At 38.3% G+C, this 17,720-nt stretch overlaps 1 protein-coding gene across 2 annotated transcripts in view; it reads left to right on the forward strand.

Annotated features, from left to right (window-relative positions):
- The window catches only part of LOC126092207 (lymphoid-specific helicase-like), a 165,606-nt gene that overhangs the window by 13,935 nt on the left and 133,951 nt on the right, over positions 1-17,720 (forward strand). For both annotated transcript variants that reach the window (XM_049907697.1, XM_049907696.1), the window contains exons 3-4: positions 8,410-8,501; positions 8,584-8,708. In XM_049907697.1, the coding sequence (XP_049763654.1) occupies positions 8,410-8,501; positions 8,584-8,708 (217 nt within the window). The remainder of the gene's footprint in view (positions 1-8,409; positions 8,502-8,583; positions 8,709-17,720) is intronic.

A 17,720-nucleotide genomic window follows, 5' to 3' on the forward strand; every position in this document is an offset into this window, starting at 1 on the left:
CAGTCTTGCCAGTCGGATTTTCGTAGTACATTGAAATTCTAATACATTCGAAGATGAACAATACGGAATTTGTATTTACTTCGTTGGATAATGTATGAAAATGCAGTGGTCGAAACTCGGGGCGGAGAAAAAAAAGCTCGTCTTCCACCATTTTTTTTGATTCATTTACTGACGCAGAGGTTTTGGCGCCAGTATTTATCTTTGTGCCTACAAAGCATGTCTGTGTAGCGCTACATATATTCGACGGCAGAAGTTAGTTGTGGCGGCACCTACCAACATTTTTCAGAACTTCCGCTTGCTTTGCACTCGATTCTAAGCCGCAGGCGGTTTTTTGGATTACAAAAACTGGGAAAAAAAGTGCGGCTTAGATTCGAGTAAATACGGTAACTTACATTTCTCCTAGCATATGAAGACTTATTACAAATAATGCAGCAAGAAATAGTTCAGCTATCACTATATCAACAAAGATGAGGCTCTCTGAACTAAAGCACGAACTATGATGTCGGAGCCGTGACTAGGCGGCATCTGCATAGCACCACGTAGCGAAGTGACTCTTGAGTGCGAGTAGGCTGTGTGTCTGCCGCCGGCCATCCTATTTCGCGGCGGCAGGGAGAGCTCGTAGTCTAGAGCCGCTGGAGGCATGGCTCAGTGGGAATGCTCCTTTGGGTCCGCTGGCTCCTGCACGGTCACTATTGGTGTCTGATGGAAACTTGACAGCTTTGATGCCCGTGGTGTGGTACAGGTATGTGATACCACAAGAAGTATATTTCACTAGTAGAAAGATACACAGGCTACAGGACAATTACAGAGACCTTCAGAGAAAAGAGAAGCAGCTGTATGAATAGCAAGAGCTCAGGTAGAAAACTGCTCCTAAGCAAAGAAGGGAAAGATGAAAGGTGTATATAGAGGATCTATATGAGGGAGATGTACTTAATGGAAATATTATAGAAATGGAAGAGGACGTAGACGAAGATAGTTGGGAGATGTGATGATGCCAGAAGAATTTAACAGAGCACTGAAAGACCTATGTCAAAACAAGGGCCCCGGGAAGAGATAACATTACATCAGAACTATTGACAGCCTTGGTAGAACCAGCCTTTATAAAACTCTTCCATCAGGTGTGCAAGATTTGAGATAGGTGAAAATACCCTCTTACTTCAAGAATATAACAATCTACATCTACATCCATACTCCGCAAGCCACCTGAGTGTGTGGCGGAGGGTACCTTGAGTACCTCTATCGGTTCTCCCTTCTATTCCAATCTCGTATTGTTCGTGGAAAGAAGGATTGTCAGTATGCCTGTGTGTGGGCTCTAATCTCTCTGATTTTATCCTCATGGTCTCTTCGTGAGATATACGTAGGAGGGAGCAATATACTGCTTGACTCCTCGGTGAAGGTATGTTCTCGAAACTTCAACAAAAGCCCGTACCAAGCTACTGAGCGTCTCTCCTGCAGAGTCTTCCACTGGAGTTTATCTATCATCTCCGTAACGCTTTAGCGATTACTAAATGATCCTGTAACGAAGTGCGCTGCTCTCCGTTGGATCTTCTCTATCTCTTCTATCAACCCTATCTGGTACGGATCCCACACTGCTGAGCAGTATTCAAGCAGCGGGCGAACAAGCGTACTGTAACCTACTTCCTTTGTTTTCGGATTGCATTTCCTTAGGATTCTTCCAATGAATCTGTCTGTCATCTGCTTTACCGACGATCAACTTTATATGATTATTCCATTTTAAATCGCTCCTAATGTGTACTCCCAGATAATTTATGGAATTAACTGCTTCCAGTTGCTGACCTGCTATATTGTAGCTAAATGATAAGGGATCTTTCTTTCTATGTATTCGTAGCACATTACACTTATCTACATTGAGATTCAATTGCCATTCCCTGCACCATGCGTCAATTCGCTGCAGATCCTCCTGTGTTTCAGTACAATTTTCCATTGTTACAACCTCTCGATATACCATAGCATCATCCGCAAAAAGCCTCAGTGAACTTCCGATGTCATCCACAAGATTATTTATGTATATTGTGAATAGCAACGGCCCTAAGACACTCCCCTGCGGCACACCCGAAATAACTCTTACTTCGGAAGACTTCTGTCCATTGAGAATGACATGCTGCGTTCTGTTATCTAGGAACTCTTCAATCCAATCACACAATTGGTCTGATTGTCCATATGCTCTTACTTTGTTCATTAAACGACTGTGGGGAACTGTATCAAACACCTTACGGAAGTCAAGAAACGCGGCATCTATCTGGGAACACGTGTCTATGGCCCTCTGAGTCCCGTGGACGAATAGCGCAAGCTGGGTTTCACACAACCGTCTCTTTCGAAACCCATGCTGATTGCTACAGAGTAGATTTCTAGTCTCCAGAAAAGTCATTATACTCGAACATAATACGTGTTCCAAAATTCTACAACTGATAGACTTTACAGGTCTATAGTTCTGCACATCTGTTCGACATCCCTTCTTTAAAACGGGGATGACCTGTGCCCTTTTCCAATCCTTTGGAACGCTACGCTCTTCTAGAGACCTATGGTACACCGCTGCAAGAAGGGGGGCAAGTTCTTTCACATACTCTGTGTAAAATCGAACTGGTATCCCATCGGGTCCAGCGGCCATCCCTCTTTTGAGCGATTTTAATTGTTTCTCTATCCCTCTGTCGTCTTATTTCGATATTTACCATTTTGACATCTGTGCGACAATCTAAGAGTTGGAACTACAGTGCAGTCTTCCTCTGTGAAACAGATTTGGAAAAAGACATTTAGTATTTCGGCCTTTAGTCTGTCATCCTCTGTTTCAGTACCATTTTGGTCACAGAGTGTCTGGACATTTTGTTTTGATCCACCTACCGCTTTGACATAAGACCTAAATTTCTTAGGATTTTCTGCCAAGTCAGTACATAGAACTTTACTTTCGAATTCATTGAATGCCTCTCGCATAGCCCTCCTCACTCTATATTTCGCTTCGCGTAATTTTTGTTTGTCTGCAAGGCTTTGGCTATGTTTATGTTTGCTGTGAAGTTCCCTTTGCTTCTGCAGCAGTTTTCTAACTCGGTTGTTGTACCACGGTGGCTCTTTTCCATCTCTTACCATCTTGCTTGGCACATACTCATCTAACGCATATTGTACGATGGTTTTGAACTTTGTCCACTGATCCTCAACACTATCTGTACTTGAGACAAAATTTTGGTGTTGAGCCATCAGGTACTCTGATATCTGCTTTTTGTCACTTTTGCTAAACAGAAAAATCTTCCTACATTTTTTAATATTTCTATTTGCGGCTGGAATCATCGATGCAGTGACCGCTTTATGATCGCTGATTCCCTGTTCTGCATTAACTGTTTCAAATAGTTCAGTTCTGTTTGTCACCAGAAGGTCTAATATGTTAGCGCCACGAGTCGGTTCTCTGTTTAACTGCTCAAGGTAGTTTTCAGATAAAGCACTTAAAAAAATTTCACTGGATTCTTTGTACCTGCCACCCATTATGAACGTTTGTGTCTCCCAGTCTATATATGGCAAATTCTAATTTCAAAGAAATCAGTTGCTAACAAATGTGAATATTTCTGAACTAACAGTTTAATAAGTCATTGTTGCAAAATACTAACACGAATTATGTACAGAATAATTAAAAAAGCAGGTAGAAGCTTACCTTGGGGAAGATCAGTTTGGATTAGAGAGAAATGTAGGAACAAACGAGGCAGTACTGAAATTATGACTTCTCTTAGAAGGTACGTTAAGAGAAGGCAAACCAAGGCTTATACCATTTGTAGATGTAGAGAAAGCTTTTGACAATGTTGACTGGAATACTCTTAGAAATTCTGATGGTAATAGGGGCATGACACAGAAAATGAAAGGTAATTTACAACTTGTATTGAAACCAGGTGGCAATTTCAGGAGTCAAGGGACATAAAAGGGAAGCAGTGGTTCAGAAGGGTGTGAGACAGGGTTGTAGCCTATACCCAATGTTATACAGTATGTACAATGAGCAAGCAGTAAAGGAGAGCAAAGCAAAATTTGGAGTAGGAATTAGTCCAGAGAAAAGAAGTAAAAACTTCGTTGTTTGCAGTGACAACGTAATTCTGTCAGAGGCAGCAGAAGAGTTGGAAGAGCAGCAGAACAGAGTGGACAGTGTCTTGAAAGGTGAATAGGAGAGGAATAGCGACAAAAGCAAAAAAAGGATAATGAGTGTAGCCAGATTAAATCAGATGATGCTGAAGGAGTTAGATTAGGAAACAAGACACTAAAAGTAGTAGATGTATTTTGCTATTTGAGAAGGGACATAACTTTTGATGGCTGAAGTAGAGAGGATATAAAATGTTGAGTGAATGGCAATGGCAAGAAAAGTGTTTCTGAAGAAGACAGTTTTGTTAACATTAAATATAGGAAGCCTTTTTGAAAATATTTTTGTGGAGTGTAGTTACAAGTGGAAGTGAAATAAGAGTGATAAACAGTTTAGACAAGAAGAGAATAGAAGCCTTTGAAATGTGGTACTACAGGAGAATGCTGAAGGTTAAACAAGTAGATCACATAGCTAATGAAGAGATACCAAATAGAATTGGGAAGCAAAGAAATTTTTTGTCATAACTTGACTAAAAGAAGGGATCGGTTGATAGTAAACATTCTTGGACTTCAAGGGGTCACCAATTTAGTACTGAAGGGAAAGGGGAGGCCAAGAGATGAAAACAGTAAACAGATTCAGAAGTATGTAGGTAGTAATAGTTACTTGGAGATGAAGAGACTTCCACAGGGTAAAGTAGCATGGGCAGGTGCTTCAGAGCAGTCTTCGGATTGAAGCCACAACAATAAGAAGTCCCGCCTGTAATGTGCAATTTGTAGCTACATTAAACCACATTCTTATAGTTCACTAAAATGTGAAATACAGTTCTATTGGCCAGTAAACACAAATTTTGAGACAGAACTGAGGAAAGTTGAACACAGTTGTGAAATACCAGCCTTCTCCAGTTCATTTATTTGACAAAGTTTTTCAAGAAAATTGTATTGTTTCCCTCTGATTACACCATATCATCCAACTGAAATTCTGAGGACCGATCCGGAACTTTGCAAATAATAAAATCCACATTTGTAATGTCAGCCACCTCTCTCGTTGAGCTGTAAAAATGACTGATGCATTCATTGCTGTTACATTGGAAGACTGGAGAAAAGTGGTGTGTTGCATTAAAATGCTATGTGATGAACATGGGGGGCAGGGGGTTGGGGTGTTGATGGATGAAAAAGTTGTAAATACATTGTCAGTCAGTATGGAAGTGATGTCATCATTACTGTCCACGACTCAAATGGCAGGTTGTGAATCAACACACAACTGAGGGAGGAGGTGACATCGGTGTGGAAGATATTTGTATAATAACTGCCAGTGAAGGGTTGCAAACCGGTAAGGCAACGTAAATATGCTGTACGTCCTCTTGCTCTTCTTTTCGCAGGGAGCGCATGAATGAATAGGATACATGGACAGGAGACTCTTTGCAGGACACTGATGTGTATCGTGTGACAGCACTCCATTTTTAAGGAACTGGGGAGTTCACTTTTGTCATCATTCCTCTCTCTTTCTTAGTCATGAACATAGCAATGCTGCCACTGTGACTAAATTTTCAGTTTGCTTTGCCTTCATAAGGAGGAGAATGAGTTAGTTACTGTGGTAAGAAAACACGGTTAGGGATGTCAGCTGTATGGCAATGGCCAATGGCTTTTCTGATCTCTCAAATTCAGATAATTTGCATAGATGCAGTTAAGAATAAAAATAATTTATAATACAGACATATTTACTTCTGCAGGTCAATCCACCATTGTACAAGACAGTTGATGTAGTCCTTTTGTATGGAGATGGCACTGTTAGTTAGTACCTGTTTTATTGGAAGGTTAATCCCATATTAAAGGGGCATAGGATATTATCTTGATCCATCATTTGACTCATTAAAATGAAGTCTTTCTGGCCATGGAAGAATGCAAGGAGTGATACAAGTAACATAAATAAAACAAACCAGACTGAGAAAGATGAAAATTTACCTTTTAATATTGACAGCCACAGCCTACAAGACGAAAGTATCAGAACACTCTTTGTGGCCAGGATGGAAAAGAAACTGGTTGAATCATGTGAAGGAAGTACAGAGGAAATATATGACTATATAAAAGCTAATGTGAAAATCATAGCAACAGAGGTGTTGGGTAAAAAAGATAGCAACCACAACTGTGCAGCAGAGTGGTGGTCAGAGGAACTAGAGGTCCTTGTTAGAGAAAAACGAAATGCGTTCCTTCAGTGGTTGAATGATAAATCAGAAGAAACAAGGTCAATATACAAGGAAAAGAAGAATGAAGTGATGAAAAAAATAAGGATGGCAAAAAATGAAGCATGGGAAAGAACGTGTGCCAAGGTGAATAGCAAATTAGGATTTGGGAGAGCAAAAGAAGCATGGTCAATATTGAAAGGACTTCGACAGGATACAAAAAGCAAAACTAATCTCCAGCTGATACCACAAAAGGAATGGGAAGAGTATTTCCAAAAATTATTAAATGAGGACAGAGAAGAATATCTAGAAGAAGGAACAGGGGAAGATAAAGGACATGAAGATGATGAGATCCAGATTTTAGAAAGTGAAGTACTTCAGGCATTGAGAACAGGAAAGAATGGTAAATCACCGGGACCAGGCAATATCAATCTGGAGTGTCTGAAATATGGTGGTGACAAAATTCACAACTCTTCAACAAAATGATACATGGAGATTCAATACCCAACGAGATGAAGCTAGGTTACATTAATACAATATTTAAGAAAGGGGATCGCAAAATTTGTTCAAACTATCGAGGAATTTGTTACAAACACATTAATGAGAACTTTTGCGAAAGTAATTAAAAACAAACTAGAAAAAAATTTTAGAACCCAAGAACAATAATGTGGATTCATGGCTGGGAGATCATGTCTAGACCATATTTTCACATTACGACAGATTTTGGAGAAACATAGGGAAAAATCAAAAAGTATAGGATTAATTTTCATAGATCTAGAAAAAGCGTATGATACTGTTCCAAGAAAATTACTTTGGAGAGCACTACATATGGCAAACATAAACCCTTCCTTGATTAAAATAATACAACAGATGTATAAAGATAACATTTGCCAAGTGAAAGTTGGTAATAAACTTTCACAGAAATTTAGAACAAGCAAAGGCCTTTTACGGGGCTGTCCCATGTCACCATCATTATTTAAAATCTATATAGATATTAGCCTTAGAACATGGTCTCGTAAATGTAATAGTATGGGATTAGAAATAAGAGATGGAGTTTACCTACATCATTTATTATTTGCTGATGATCAAGTAGTCGTAGCACAAGATGGGGAGGATGCTAACTATATGTGCAATCAACTAGCAGTAGCATACAAAACTTGGGGTTTGAAGATTAATTACCAAAAAACAGAATACTAGACTAATGATTCAGATGAGCTATACATTGAAGGAAAGGAAATTAAAAAGATAAACACTTTCTGTTATTTGGGATCCATTTTAGAAATCGAGGGAAAATCAGAGTCAGAAATCAATAAAAGAATTAGTAGCGGACGGAGGGTCATTGGGATGCTTAACTCAGTCTTATGGAGCAGGAATGTAATGATCAGAACTAAAAAATTAATATACAAATCCATATTAGAGAGTGTGGTTCTGTATGGAACGGAGACCTGGACAATTAACATGAAGCACATTAAAAAATTACAAGCTCTAGAGATGGACTTTTGGAGAAGATCGGCAAGAATCTCCAGGAAAGAAAAGATAAGGAACACCTAAGTAATAAGGAGAATGGAAATAAAAGAAAGAATATATGACGTAATGGATAGGAAGAAATTACAGTGGTACGGGCATGTACGATGAATGGAGGAAGCCAGAAAACCAAAATTGATACTGGAGTGGGAACCGGAGGGGAGAAGAAGAAGAGGACGTCCTGTGACCACCTGGCTCCAAAATGTACAGCACACAATGAGGAGATTGGGTGCAGAGGACGAGGACACGCAAAATCTAAACACCTGGAGAAATATTTTGAGAGTATAGTTTAAGAATGTTTATTGTTTGTATTGTAATTTCCAAGTAAATTATTATGTTGGAGATAAGCCTCTGTACTGAGGAAAAGCTCAAAATAATAAAAATAATTTGACTCATTAGTGGAGAGCTTTTTTCTTATAGTTCTGAATATTAAATGTCATAGTGGTTAGTTCCTTCATCTTCCTGAAAATGTTTGTTGCATTGTGAGGTGGTTTTTCAAATATTTTAGATGGTTTCTCTTTGCATAAAATATCATATCATTTGCTATATTAACAGAAAAAAGCAGGTGTTAGTCATTTGATTTCTTTTTGTTCATTGTAGAAAAAAAAGAGCTGAAACCAATTGTCTCTTCCCACAGGAAGTGTGATAACTAGTGATGTCTTGGAAGAAGAAAAACGTCTTGCGGAGAAGGCAGAACAAGCAGAAAGAGAACTGCAGAAGCAGTTAGAGGTTTGATTTACCATATACTGCTTTTTTTTATCTAATGGTTATCAGGACATGCTGATTGTTTACCATTTATGTCTAACTGCAGGAACAACAAGCACAAGAACTTAAAGAACAGCGTATGAAGAGGTTATTGCATTTGCTGACTAAAAGTGAATTTTATGCCTGTTTTCTAAAGAAGAAACTTGAAGAGACTCAGCTGGAAAATAAAATGTAAATACCTACTCTCTTATTTGTGCTTTTAAAGGAAATCTGTATTGCCTGATAATTTTTCTTAACAGTTTGAATTTAATAGTGCATTATTTATTCGACATTTGATTTAAAAATGTGGTGGTGGTGGTGGTGGTGGTGGTGGTGGTGTCCTGGAATGTGGTCCAGAAGATCTCAGGTTAAATTCTGTCAGCTCTTGGATTTTTCGTGCCACTTTTTTCACATCTGGTAGTGTTTGTTAATGTGCAATATACTGAGTTATTAAAGTGTAGGACTCAGAGTAAAAGTAAATTTTGTGATAGTTGTTATAGTTGCAGCATTTGTCTTGCACAATACAGTAGAGGTGTCATTACATAGGATGAGGAACTTGAAATGGGCGATACTGTATTTGCTAGAAGGGTATAGGAAAAAATTCCAGTGCTAACAAAGTGATGCTAACAGTACTCACAGTGCAATGAGCGGGACAGTTATTAAGAATGTATTTACATTGCAGTGGTTACAAAATTGAATTAAATTTACAAAGTGTCAGTTTGACAGCCACATTTTTATTTCTTTTACTTTCAGGTCTTTAATTTGTTTTCAGTGGTACCATCCTTATTTCATATTTCACAAACATGCACTGTACTTTTATTTTACATTTATGCTCAAGGTACTGTAATCTTCGGTAAAATTGGTATTTTGAACGTTGTCTGTATGTAGGTTTTTAAGACATGCTTCGAAGTTCTATAACAGGTGTGTTGCATATTTGCCTGTAATTGGAATTTATTTGAAGTTAACCAGCTCAACGTAAACATTGTCCTTGGTCCCCGTTTGAAGTTACATCGTCTCATTTATTTTTACATTTATATATTTATCATTATTCATCCAAGGATCATTTCACAATGATACAGAATTTGTCGAGGTAATAGTGTGCCAAATTATCTTCACGATCCATATGGGAATGATGTTGGGGGTTATAGTACAAGGATTGAAACTCAGATAGTGGCAACTATTTATTCACAACCAATACAAAAGAATTACATATTTGCACCTGTTACTGTCCTTCAAAGTAGTCACCAGCGTTGTGTAGAACCCATTGCCAGAGATGTGGAAGGTGTAGTATACCGTTAACAGAACCTGTTCTGTTGATGGTGCGAATGGAGTGGTCTACTGCCTGTCGAATCTCTCTAACATTCCTGAAGCGAATGCCTTGAAGTGGTTCCTTCATCTTCAGAATCAAATCAAAGTCACAAGGACCTAAGTCCAGAGAGTATGATGGCTGGTACGGTACTTCACAGTACCATTGACCGAACAGAGCAGTCACAGCTTGCACTGTATGCGCCCGCGCATTGTCGTGCTAAACGATGGGTGGGTTGCGCAGAAAGTGTCACCACTTCTTTCGCAAAGCTGTTCGCCGTTGATGCTCCAAAAATGAACGGTAATACTCTGCATTGTTAGTCATCCAATCTTGATCCAACTCCGTTGTTCTTGTTTCGAAAACATAGTGACACCATTACATTAGACCGCTCGTTCACAAGTGACTGTTTTCCTCGATTGTGCGCATGCCGTGATGTGGGACGGGCAAGTCCATTTGCTCGGAGGTACGGTAGGTATGTCAACAATGTGTGCTATCAGCGACAATGCGACAGCAGTAGATTCCATTGCATAGTGTCTCCACAGCAGTGTTGCCACTATTTAAGTTCCAATCTAGAAATATTCCTAGTCATGATTTAAAGTTGCTTCTTGAAACATTGTCACCAGACTTCCTAGGGATGGTTTCCCCTAGGGATGGTTTCCGTGTATCTTGCAGAGTCTGCCAGTTCTTTCAACATCTCAGTGACACTGTCCAGTGGATGAAACAAACTTTTGACCATTAAACAAGTGATTTGTAAGTAATCTCCTGTGTTGACTCATTGAATTTCCCTAATAAACTTAAGTTTGCTACCTGCTTTACCCACAACTGAGCTTATGTGAGTGTTTCATTTCTTGTACCTACTGTTATACCCAAGTATTTGAGTGAGTTTGTGAGTTTAGTGATTCCAGCTGTAACTCACTACTATAATATTAATAAGACACTATGTTTCTTTTTCATTTTGTGAAGTGCACAATTTTACATTTTTGAACGTTTCAAGCAAGCTGCTAATCATTGCACCACTTTGAAGTCTTATCAAGGTCTGACTGAGTATTTCTAGTGCTTCGTTCAGACTGTACTTGCTTGTAGGTAACTGTATCATCTGCAAAAGTCTGAGGTTACTATTGATATTGTTCACAAGGTCATTAAAATAAAACATGAACAGCAAAGAACCCAACACACTTCCCTGGAGAACACCTGAAGTTACTTGTATATCTGTCAATGACTCTCCACCTGAGATAACATGCTGCATCCTCCCTACCAAGAAATTTTCAATCCAGTCTGGCATTTTGTCTGGTGCACCATGTGATTGTACTTTTGATAATAAGCATATGTGTGGTAATGAGTCAAACGCTTTTCAGAAATGGAGAAGTACTGCATCTACCTGCCTGCATTGATCCATGGCTTTCAGGATGTCATATGAGAAAAGAATGAATTGGGTTTCATATGATGTAAGTTTTCAAAATCCATGCTGGTTGGCATTGAGGAGGCCAGTCTGTTCTCAATACCTCATTGTTGGAGCTCAGAATATGTTATAAGATTGTGCAGCAAACTGATGTCAAGGATATTGGACATAACTTTCGTGGATTACTTCTGTTACCCTTCTTGTAGACAGGTGTGAAAGAAAGCAACTACTGAGCACATTTCTCTGTTCGAGGGAACTAAGACAGATAACAGTTAACAGAGGGGCTAACTCAATTGTGAATTGGGTATAGAATCTGATAGGGATTCCGTCAGGCCCTGGGACTTTATTCAGTTTTAAAGATTTCAGTTGTTTATCAACACCACAGACATTAATATCTGCATGACTCATCCTGATGGTGTGAGAATTAAATTAGGGCAGTACTCCTGGGTTGAAAATAAAAATAATAATAATAATTACCAGATACCCAGAATTAAAATTTTAACAGAACGACTAGCTCGTCAGATCCGTGTAATAATAAAAAAATAACAGGATACCCCAGTCAGAATTAGAAAACATCAAACAACAAGTACAACAAATACTGGAACAAAATAATGTGCAATCAGAAGAAGAAGAAAAGACAGTAATGGACTCAAACATCCCAGAGCAAACAAAGAAAGAACAACACGCATCAATTAAACAATCAGAGGAAAACGAAATCTTAAGACAGCCACTAGAACAAGCACAAGTAGAACTTGAAGTGACACACATGTTAGATATAGAAGAAAAATTTCAGCTGACATATATAGAATACAAAGACACAAATACAGACATTAGACCATTCTTGCATAGACCCCCAAATAACCCACAAGTCGAAAGAACAATAACGACTATCAACACAATCACACACAACAAAATAAATGAAAATACAACTATGGAAGAGTTAAAATTACTGGTTTATGTAGGAGCACTCACTACACTAAATATATACACTAGGCAGAGATCAGAACCAACCAACGCACAGAAGAAACGTACAAAACCAGCATGGTAACACAGGCTACAGATCAGAATAGAAAAACTGAGAAAAGACATCGGACAGCTAACACAATTTATAAGAAATGAAATATCAGACAAAAACGAAAAAGGTTAGGTAAAATCTCACAACAAGAAGTGATAGAGCAATTAGATGAAAAGAAGCAGAAATTACAAGCATTGGCCAAACGACTCAGAAGATAAAAAGAAAAAGTGAAAATAGAAGAAAACAAAAGAAATTTTATCAGACAAGAGATAACACACACATTGAAATAAACAATCCACCAAACATAACAGACATGGAACACTTCTGGAGCAACATATGGTCAAACCCGGTACAACATAACAGACATGCACGGTGGATACAAGCAGAAACAGACTCATACAAGATGATACCGCAAATGCCTGAAGTGATAATTTTGCAACATGAAGTCACCCGAGCAATTAATTGTACGCACAATTGGAAAGCCCCTGGAAAAGATAAAATAGCAAATTTCTGGCTAAAGAAGTTCACCTCAACACATTCACACCTAACTAAATTATTTAACAGTTACATTGCAGACCCCTACACAGTCCCTGATAAACAAGGAATAACTTATCTGAAACCTAAAGATCAAGCAGACACAGCAAACCCAGCAAAATATCACCCCATAACATGCCTACCTACAATATACAAAATATTAACTTCAGTCATTAAATAGAAATTAATGACACATACAACACAGAAAAAAATTAGAAATGAAGAACAAAAAGGCTGCTGCAAAGGAGCTCGAGGATGTAAACAGCAACTGATAATACATGCAGAGGTGACATATCAAGCTAAAACTAAACAAAGGTCGCTACACTACACGTACATTGATTACCAAAAAGCTTTTGATAGTGTACCCCACTCATGGTTACTACAGATATTGGAAATTTATACAAAGTAGATCCTAAATTGATACAGTTTCTAAATATAGTAATGAAAAATTGGGAAACCACACTTAACATACAAACAAATTCAAATAATATCACATCACAGCCAATACAGATTAAATGTGGAATATACCAAAGAGACGCATTAAGTCCTTTCTGGTTCTGGCTTGCTCTGAACCCACTATCCAACATGCTAAATAATACAAATTATGGCTATAATATTACTGGAACATACCAACACAAAATCACACATTTGCTATACATGGATGATCTAAAACTACTGGCAGCAACAAATCAACAACTCAACCAATTACTAAAGATAACAGAAGTATTCAGCATTGACATAAATATGGCTTTTGGAACAGACAAATGTAAGAAAAATAGCATAGTCAAGGGAAAACACACTAAACATTGGATAACCACAGCGACTGCATAGAAGCGATGGAAAAAACAGATGCCTATAAATATCTAGGATACAGGCAAAAAATAGGAATAGATAATACAAATATTAAAGAAGAACTAAAAGAAAAATATAGACAAAGACTAACAAAAATACTGAAAACAGAATTGACAGCAAGAAACAAGACAAAAGCTATAAATACTTATGCTATACCAATATTGACCCATTCATTTGGAGTAGTGAAATGGAGTAACACAGAACTAGAAGCACTCAATACACATACACGATCACAATGCCACAAATATAGAATACATCATATACATTTAGCAACAGAAAGAGTCACATGAAGCAGAAAGGAAGGAGTAAGGGGATTTATCGACATAAAAAACCTACATTATGGACAGGTAGACAATTTAAGAAAATTCTTCATAGAACGAGCAGAAACCAGCAAAATACACAAAGCAATCACTCATATAAATACATCGGCTACGCCATTGCAATTTCATAACCACTTCTACAACACTTTAGATCACATAACATCAACAGATACAAAGAAAGTAAACTGGAAAAAAAAAACACTACATGGGAAGCACCCGTATCACATAACACAGCCACTCATCGATCAAGATGCATCCAACACATGGCTAAGAAAAGGCAATATATACAGTGAGACGGAAGGATTCATGATTGCAATACAGGATCAAACAATAAACACCAGATATTACAGCAAGCATATTATTAAAGATCCCAATACCACAACAGATAAATGCAGACTTTGCAAAGAACAAATAGAAACAGTAGATCACATCACAAGTGGATGTACAATACTAGCAAATACAGAATACCCCAGACATGACAATGTAACATAAATAATACATCAACAACTTGCCATACAACATAAACTAATAAAACAACACGTTCCCACATACAAGTATGCACCACAAAATGTACTGGAGAATGATGAATACAAATTATACTGGAACAGAACCATAAAACAACATCACATAACAAACCTGACATCATACTCACCAATAAAAAGAAGAAATTAACACAACTAAACGAAATATCCATACCCAATACAACAAATATACAGAAGAAAATAGGAGAAAAAATTGAAAAATACATCCAACTGGCTGAGGAAGTCAAGGACATGTGGCATCAGGATAAATTTGATATTATACCAATTATACTATCAACTACAGGAGTCATACACCACAATATCTACCAGTACAACAATGCAATACAGCTACATCCAAACGTATATATACAACTACAGAAATCTATAATTATTGATACATGTTCAATTACCCAAAAGTTCCTAAATGCAATGTAACATATACCGTACGGTTATAAGGAAGTCACACTTGATCAAGGTCCGGTCACTTTCCATTTTTAACCAGACATAACATCGGAGAAAGGAAAGAAATAATAATAAATAAAAACAAAAAAAATTGAAAACAGAGTTAAGAATTTCTGCTTTTGCTTTGCTATTCTCAGTTTCAGTTCGTCTCTTCCATAGTGACAGGGAACCACCAGCTTGGTGTGACTAAAAAGCTTTTCATATGGCGAGATTATCTTTGGATTCTGTGAAAGATTATTTCATAATATTCTGCTACGGTGGTCATCGAAGGCTTCACACAGTGTTCACTTGACTGCCAAACACATTTCACTCAACATCTGTCTTCCTGTAGCCATGAGCTTTGTTTTATACCTATTATGCAGCAGTCTCTTGTTTCTTTACTAATGTCTTTACAGTGACTATATACCATTGATGTTCCTCCTAATATTCGCTGTCCTGCTGGGTACATGTCAATACAGTCCATGGGCAACTATTCTTTTAGGCTTAAGCTATAGTTCCCCTACATGATCCTGTGTGTAGCTGATGGTTTCAAGTTCATCATTGAGGTATGACACTATTTCATTGTATAGTTTGCTTAACATATAAATCTTTCTTCTTGTTGTAGTTGTCCTCTTTGTTTTAGTATTTATTGCTGCTGTAATTGCATTATGGTCACTGCTACTAGTTTTGTTGTGGTCTTCCTCAAAGAGGTCAGGTCTGTTTGTTACCATTAGATCTAATATATTCCTATCATGGGTGGGATTCTGAACTATCTGTTTTATTTAGTTTTCAGAAAAGGCAAGTTTTGCACGATGTTGTCACACCCACCACTAACGAAACTACATTTATCCCAATTGATTGTTCGGTGGTTAGTCTCCTCCAATGATTACAGTATCACTGTGGACCCTAAGTACAAGTGAACTTAGGTTTTCTCTCAGGTTTTTGGTTACATCAGGAAGAGAATCTGGTGGCAGATAGAAGGACTCTGCTATATCCCCCCCCCCCTCTCTCTCTCTCTCTCTCTCTCTCTCTCTCTCTCTCACCCTCACCACCACCACCACCACCACCACCAATGACTCTTGGACTGAGATGATGCTGCGGTGTCCCTTGCTTCAGTTCCTGATTCCATATTCAACTATGTCTGCTGAGAAACTAAGCCAATTGACATTACTACCATATATTTTACATCTTGACACATGGCCCTTGCGAAAGCACTACATTGTAATCGTGTACTGAAATGTGATCAGGTGCTGTGGTTATTCCCTTTCATTACTATCCACAAATCTGAGTCATCTACGTAATCTCTCCCTTAAAACCCACATCCTTTTTTCTTTCCCTCTCCTTCCCTCTTTCCTGATGAAGCAACCGTGGGTTGCGAAAGCTTGAATTCTCTCTCTCTCTCTGTGTGTGTGTGTGTGTGTGTGTGTGTGTGTGTGTGTGTGTGTGTGTGTCTATCAACATACCAACACTTTCGTTTGGTAAGTTACATCATCTTTGTTTTTTGATATATTGATCTCTAATTGTGTAATATGTACTGTTTGTGAAGAATGTTTTAGATGCCTTTTGAAACAAATGTGTTTTTAGTAATCTTCTTCACGTCCTTTGATGATTAATTATACAATTTTATCCCCCAATTAAAATGCTGTTTTGATTTTTTTATTTGCTTTTCCTTTGCAAATATAACTTCAAACTGGCTCTTGTTCCATGATTCTTTATAGAACTATTAATGCAGTATTTAGTAATACTTCCCTCATAGGCACCACTGATTTATGTACTCATATGATGGAGTAAGGATGTCCAGTTTTTTAGTAGCACTTTACAGTGAGCCTGACTAGTACTTCATTATTTTTCTTATGACCTCCCCCTGCAGTAAAAAAATTATGCACTGTTTCGTGCATTTGATCCCCAGAAAAGAATCCCATAGCTAAGAACTGAATGTATGTAGGCATAATATGCTGAAGAGCCAAAGAAACTGGTACAGTGACTAATATTGTGTAGGCCCCCTGTGATCACGCAGAAGTGCTGCAACACAACATGACATGGATTCGACTAATGTCTGAAGTTGTGCTGGAAAGAGTTGACACCATGAATCCTGCAGGGCTGTCCATAAATCTGTAAGAATGAGGCGCTGGAGATCTCTTCTGAACAGCCCGTTACAAGGCATCCCAGATATGCTCAATAACATTCATGTCTGGGGAGTTTTGTGGCCATCAGTAGTGTTTAAACTCAGAGTGTTCCTATAGCCATTCTCTAGCAATTCTGAACGTTTGGGGGTGTCACATTGTCTTGCTGGTATTGCCCAAGTCCTTTGGCATGCACAAAGGACATGAATGGATGGAGGTGATCAGACAGGGTGCTTACATATGTGTCATCTGTCAGTTGTATGTAGACATATCAGGGGTCCCAGGTATCACACCAGCTGCACATGCCCCACACCATTACAGAGCCTCCACCAGCTTGAACAGTCCCCTGCTGACATGCAGGGTCCATGGATTCATGAGGTTGTCTCCATACCCATACATGTCCATCTGCTTGATACAATTTGAAATGAGACTCATCAGACCAGGCAATATGTTTCCAGTAATCAACCGTCCAAAGTTGGTGTTGATGGACCCAGATGACGTGTAAAGCTTTGTATCATGCAGTCATAAAGGATACTTGAGTGGGCCTTCGGTTCCAGCAGCCCTTATCGATGATGTTCCGTTGAATGGTTCACATGCTGACACTTGTTGATGGCCTATCATTGAAATCTGGAGCAATTTGCGGAATGATTGCACTTCTGTCATGTTGAAAGATTTTCATCGGTCGTCATTGGT

Source organism: Schistocerca cancellata, chromosome 7 (genome assembly GCF_023864275.1).
Source record: "Schistocerca cancellata isolate TAMUIC-IGC-003103 chromosome 7, iqSchCanc2.1, whole genome shotgun sequence".
NCBI lineage: Eukaryota > Metazoa > Arthropoda > Insecta > Orthoptera > Acrididae > Schistocerca > Schistocerca cancellata.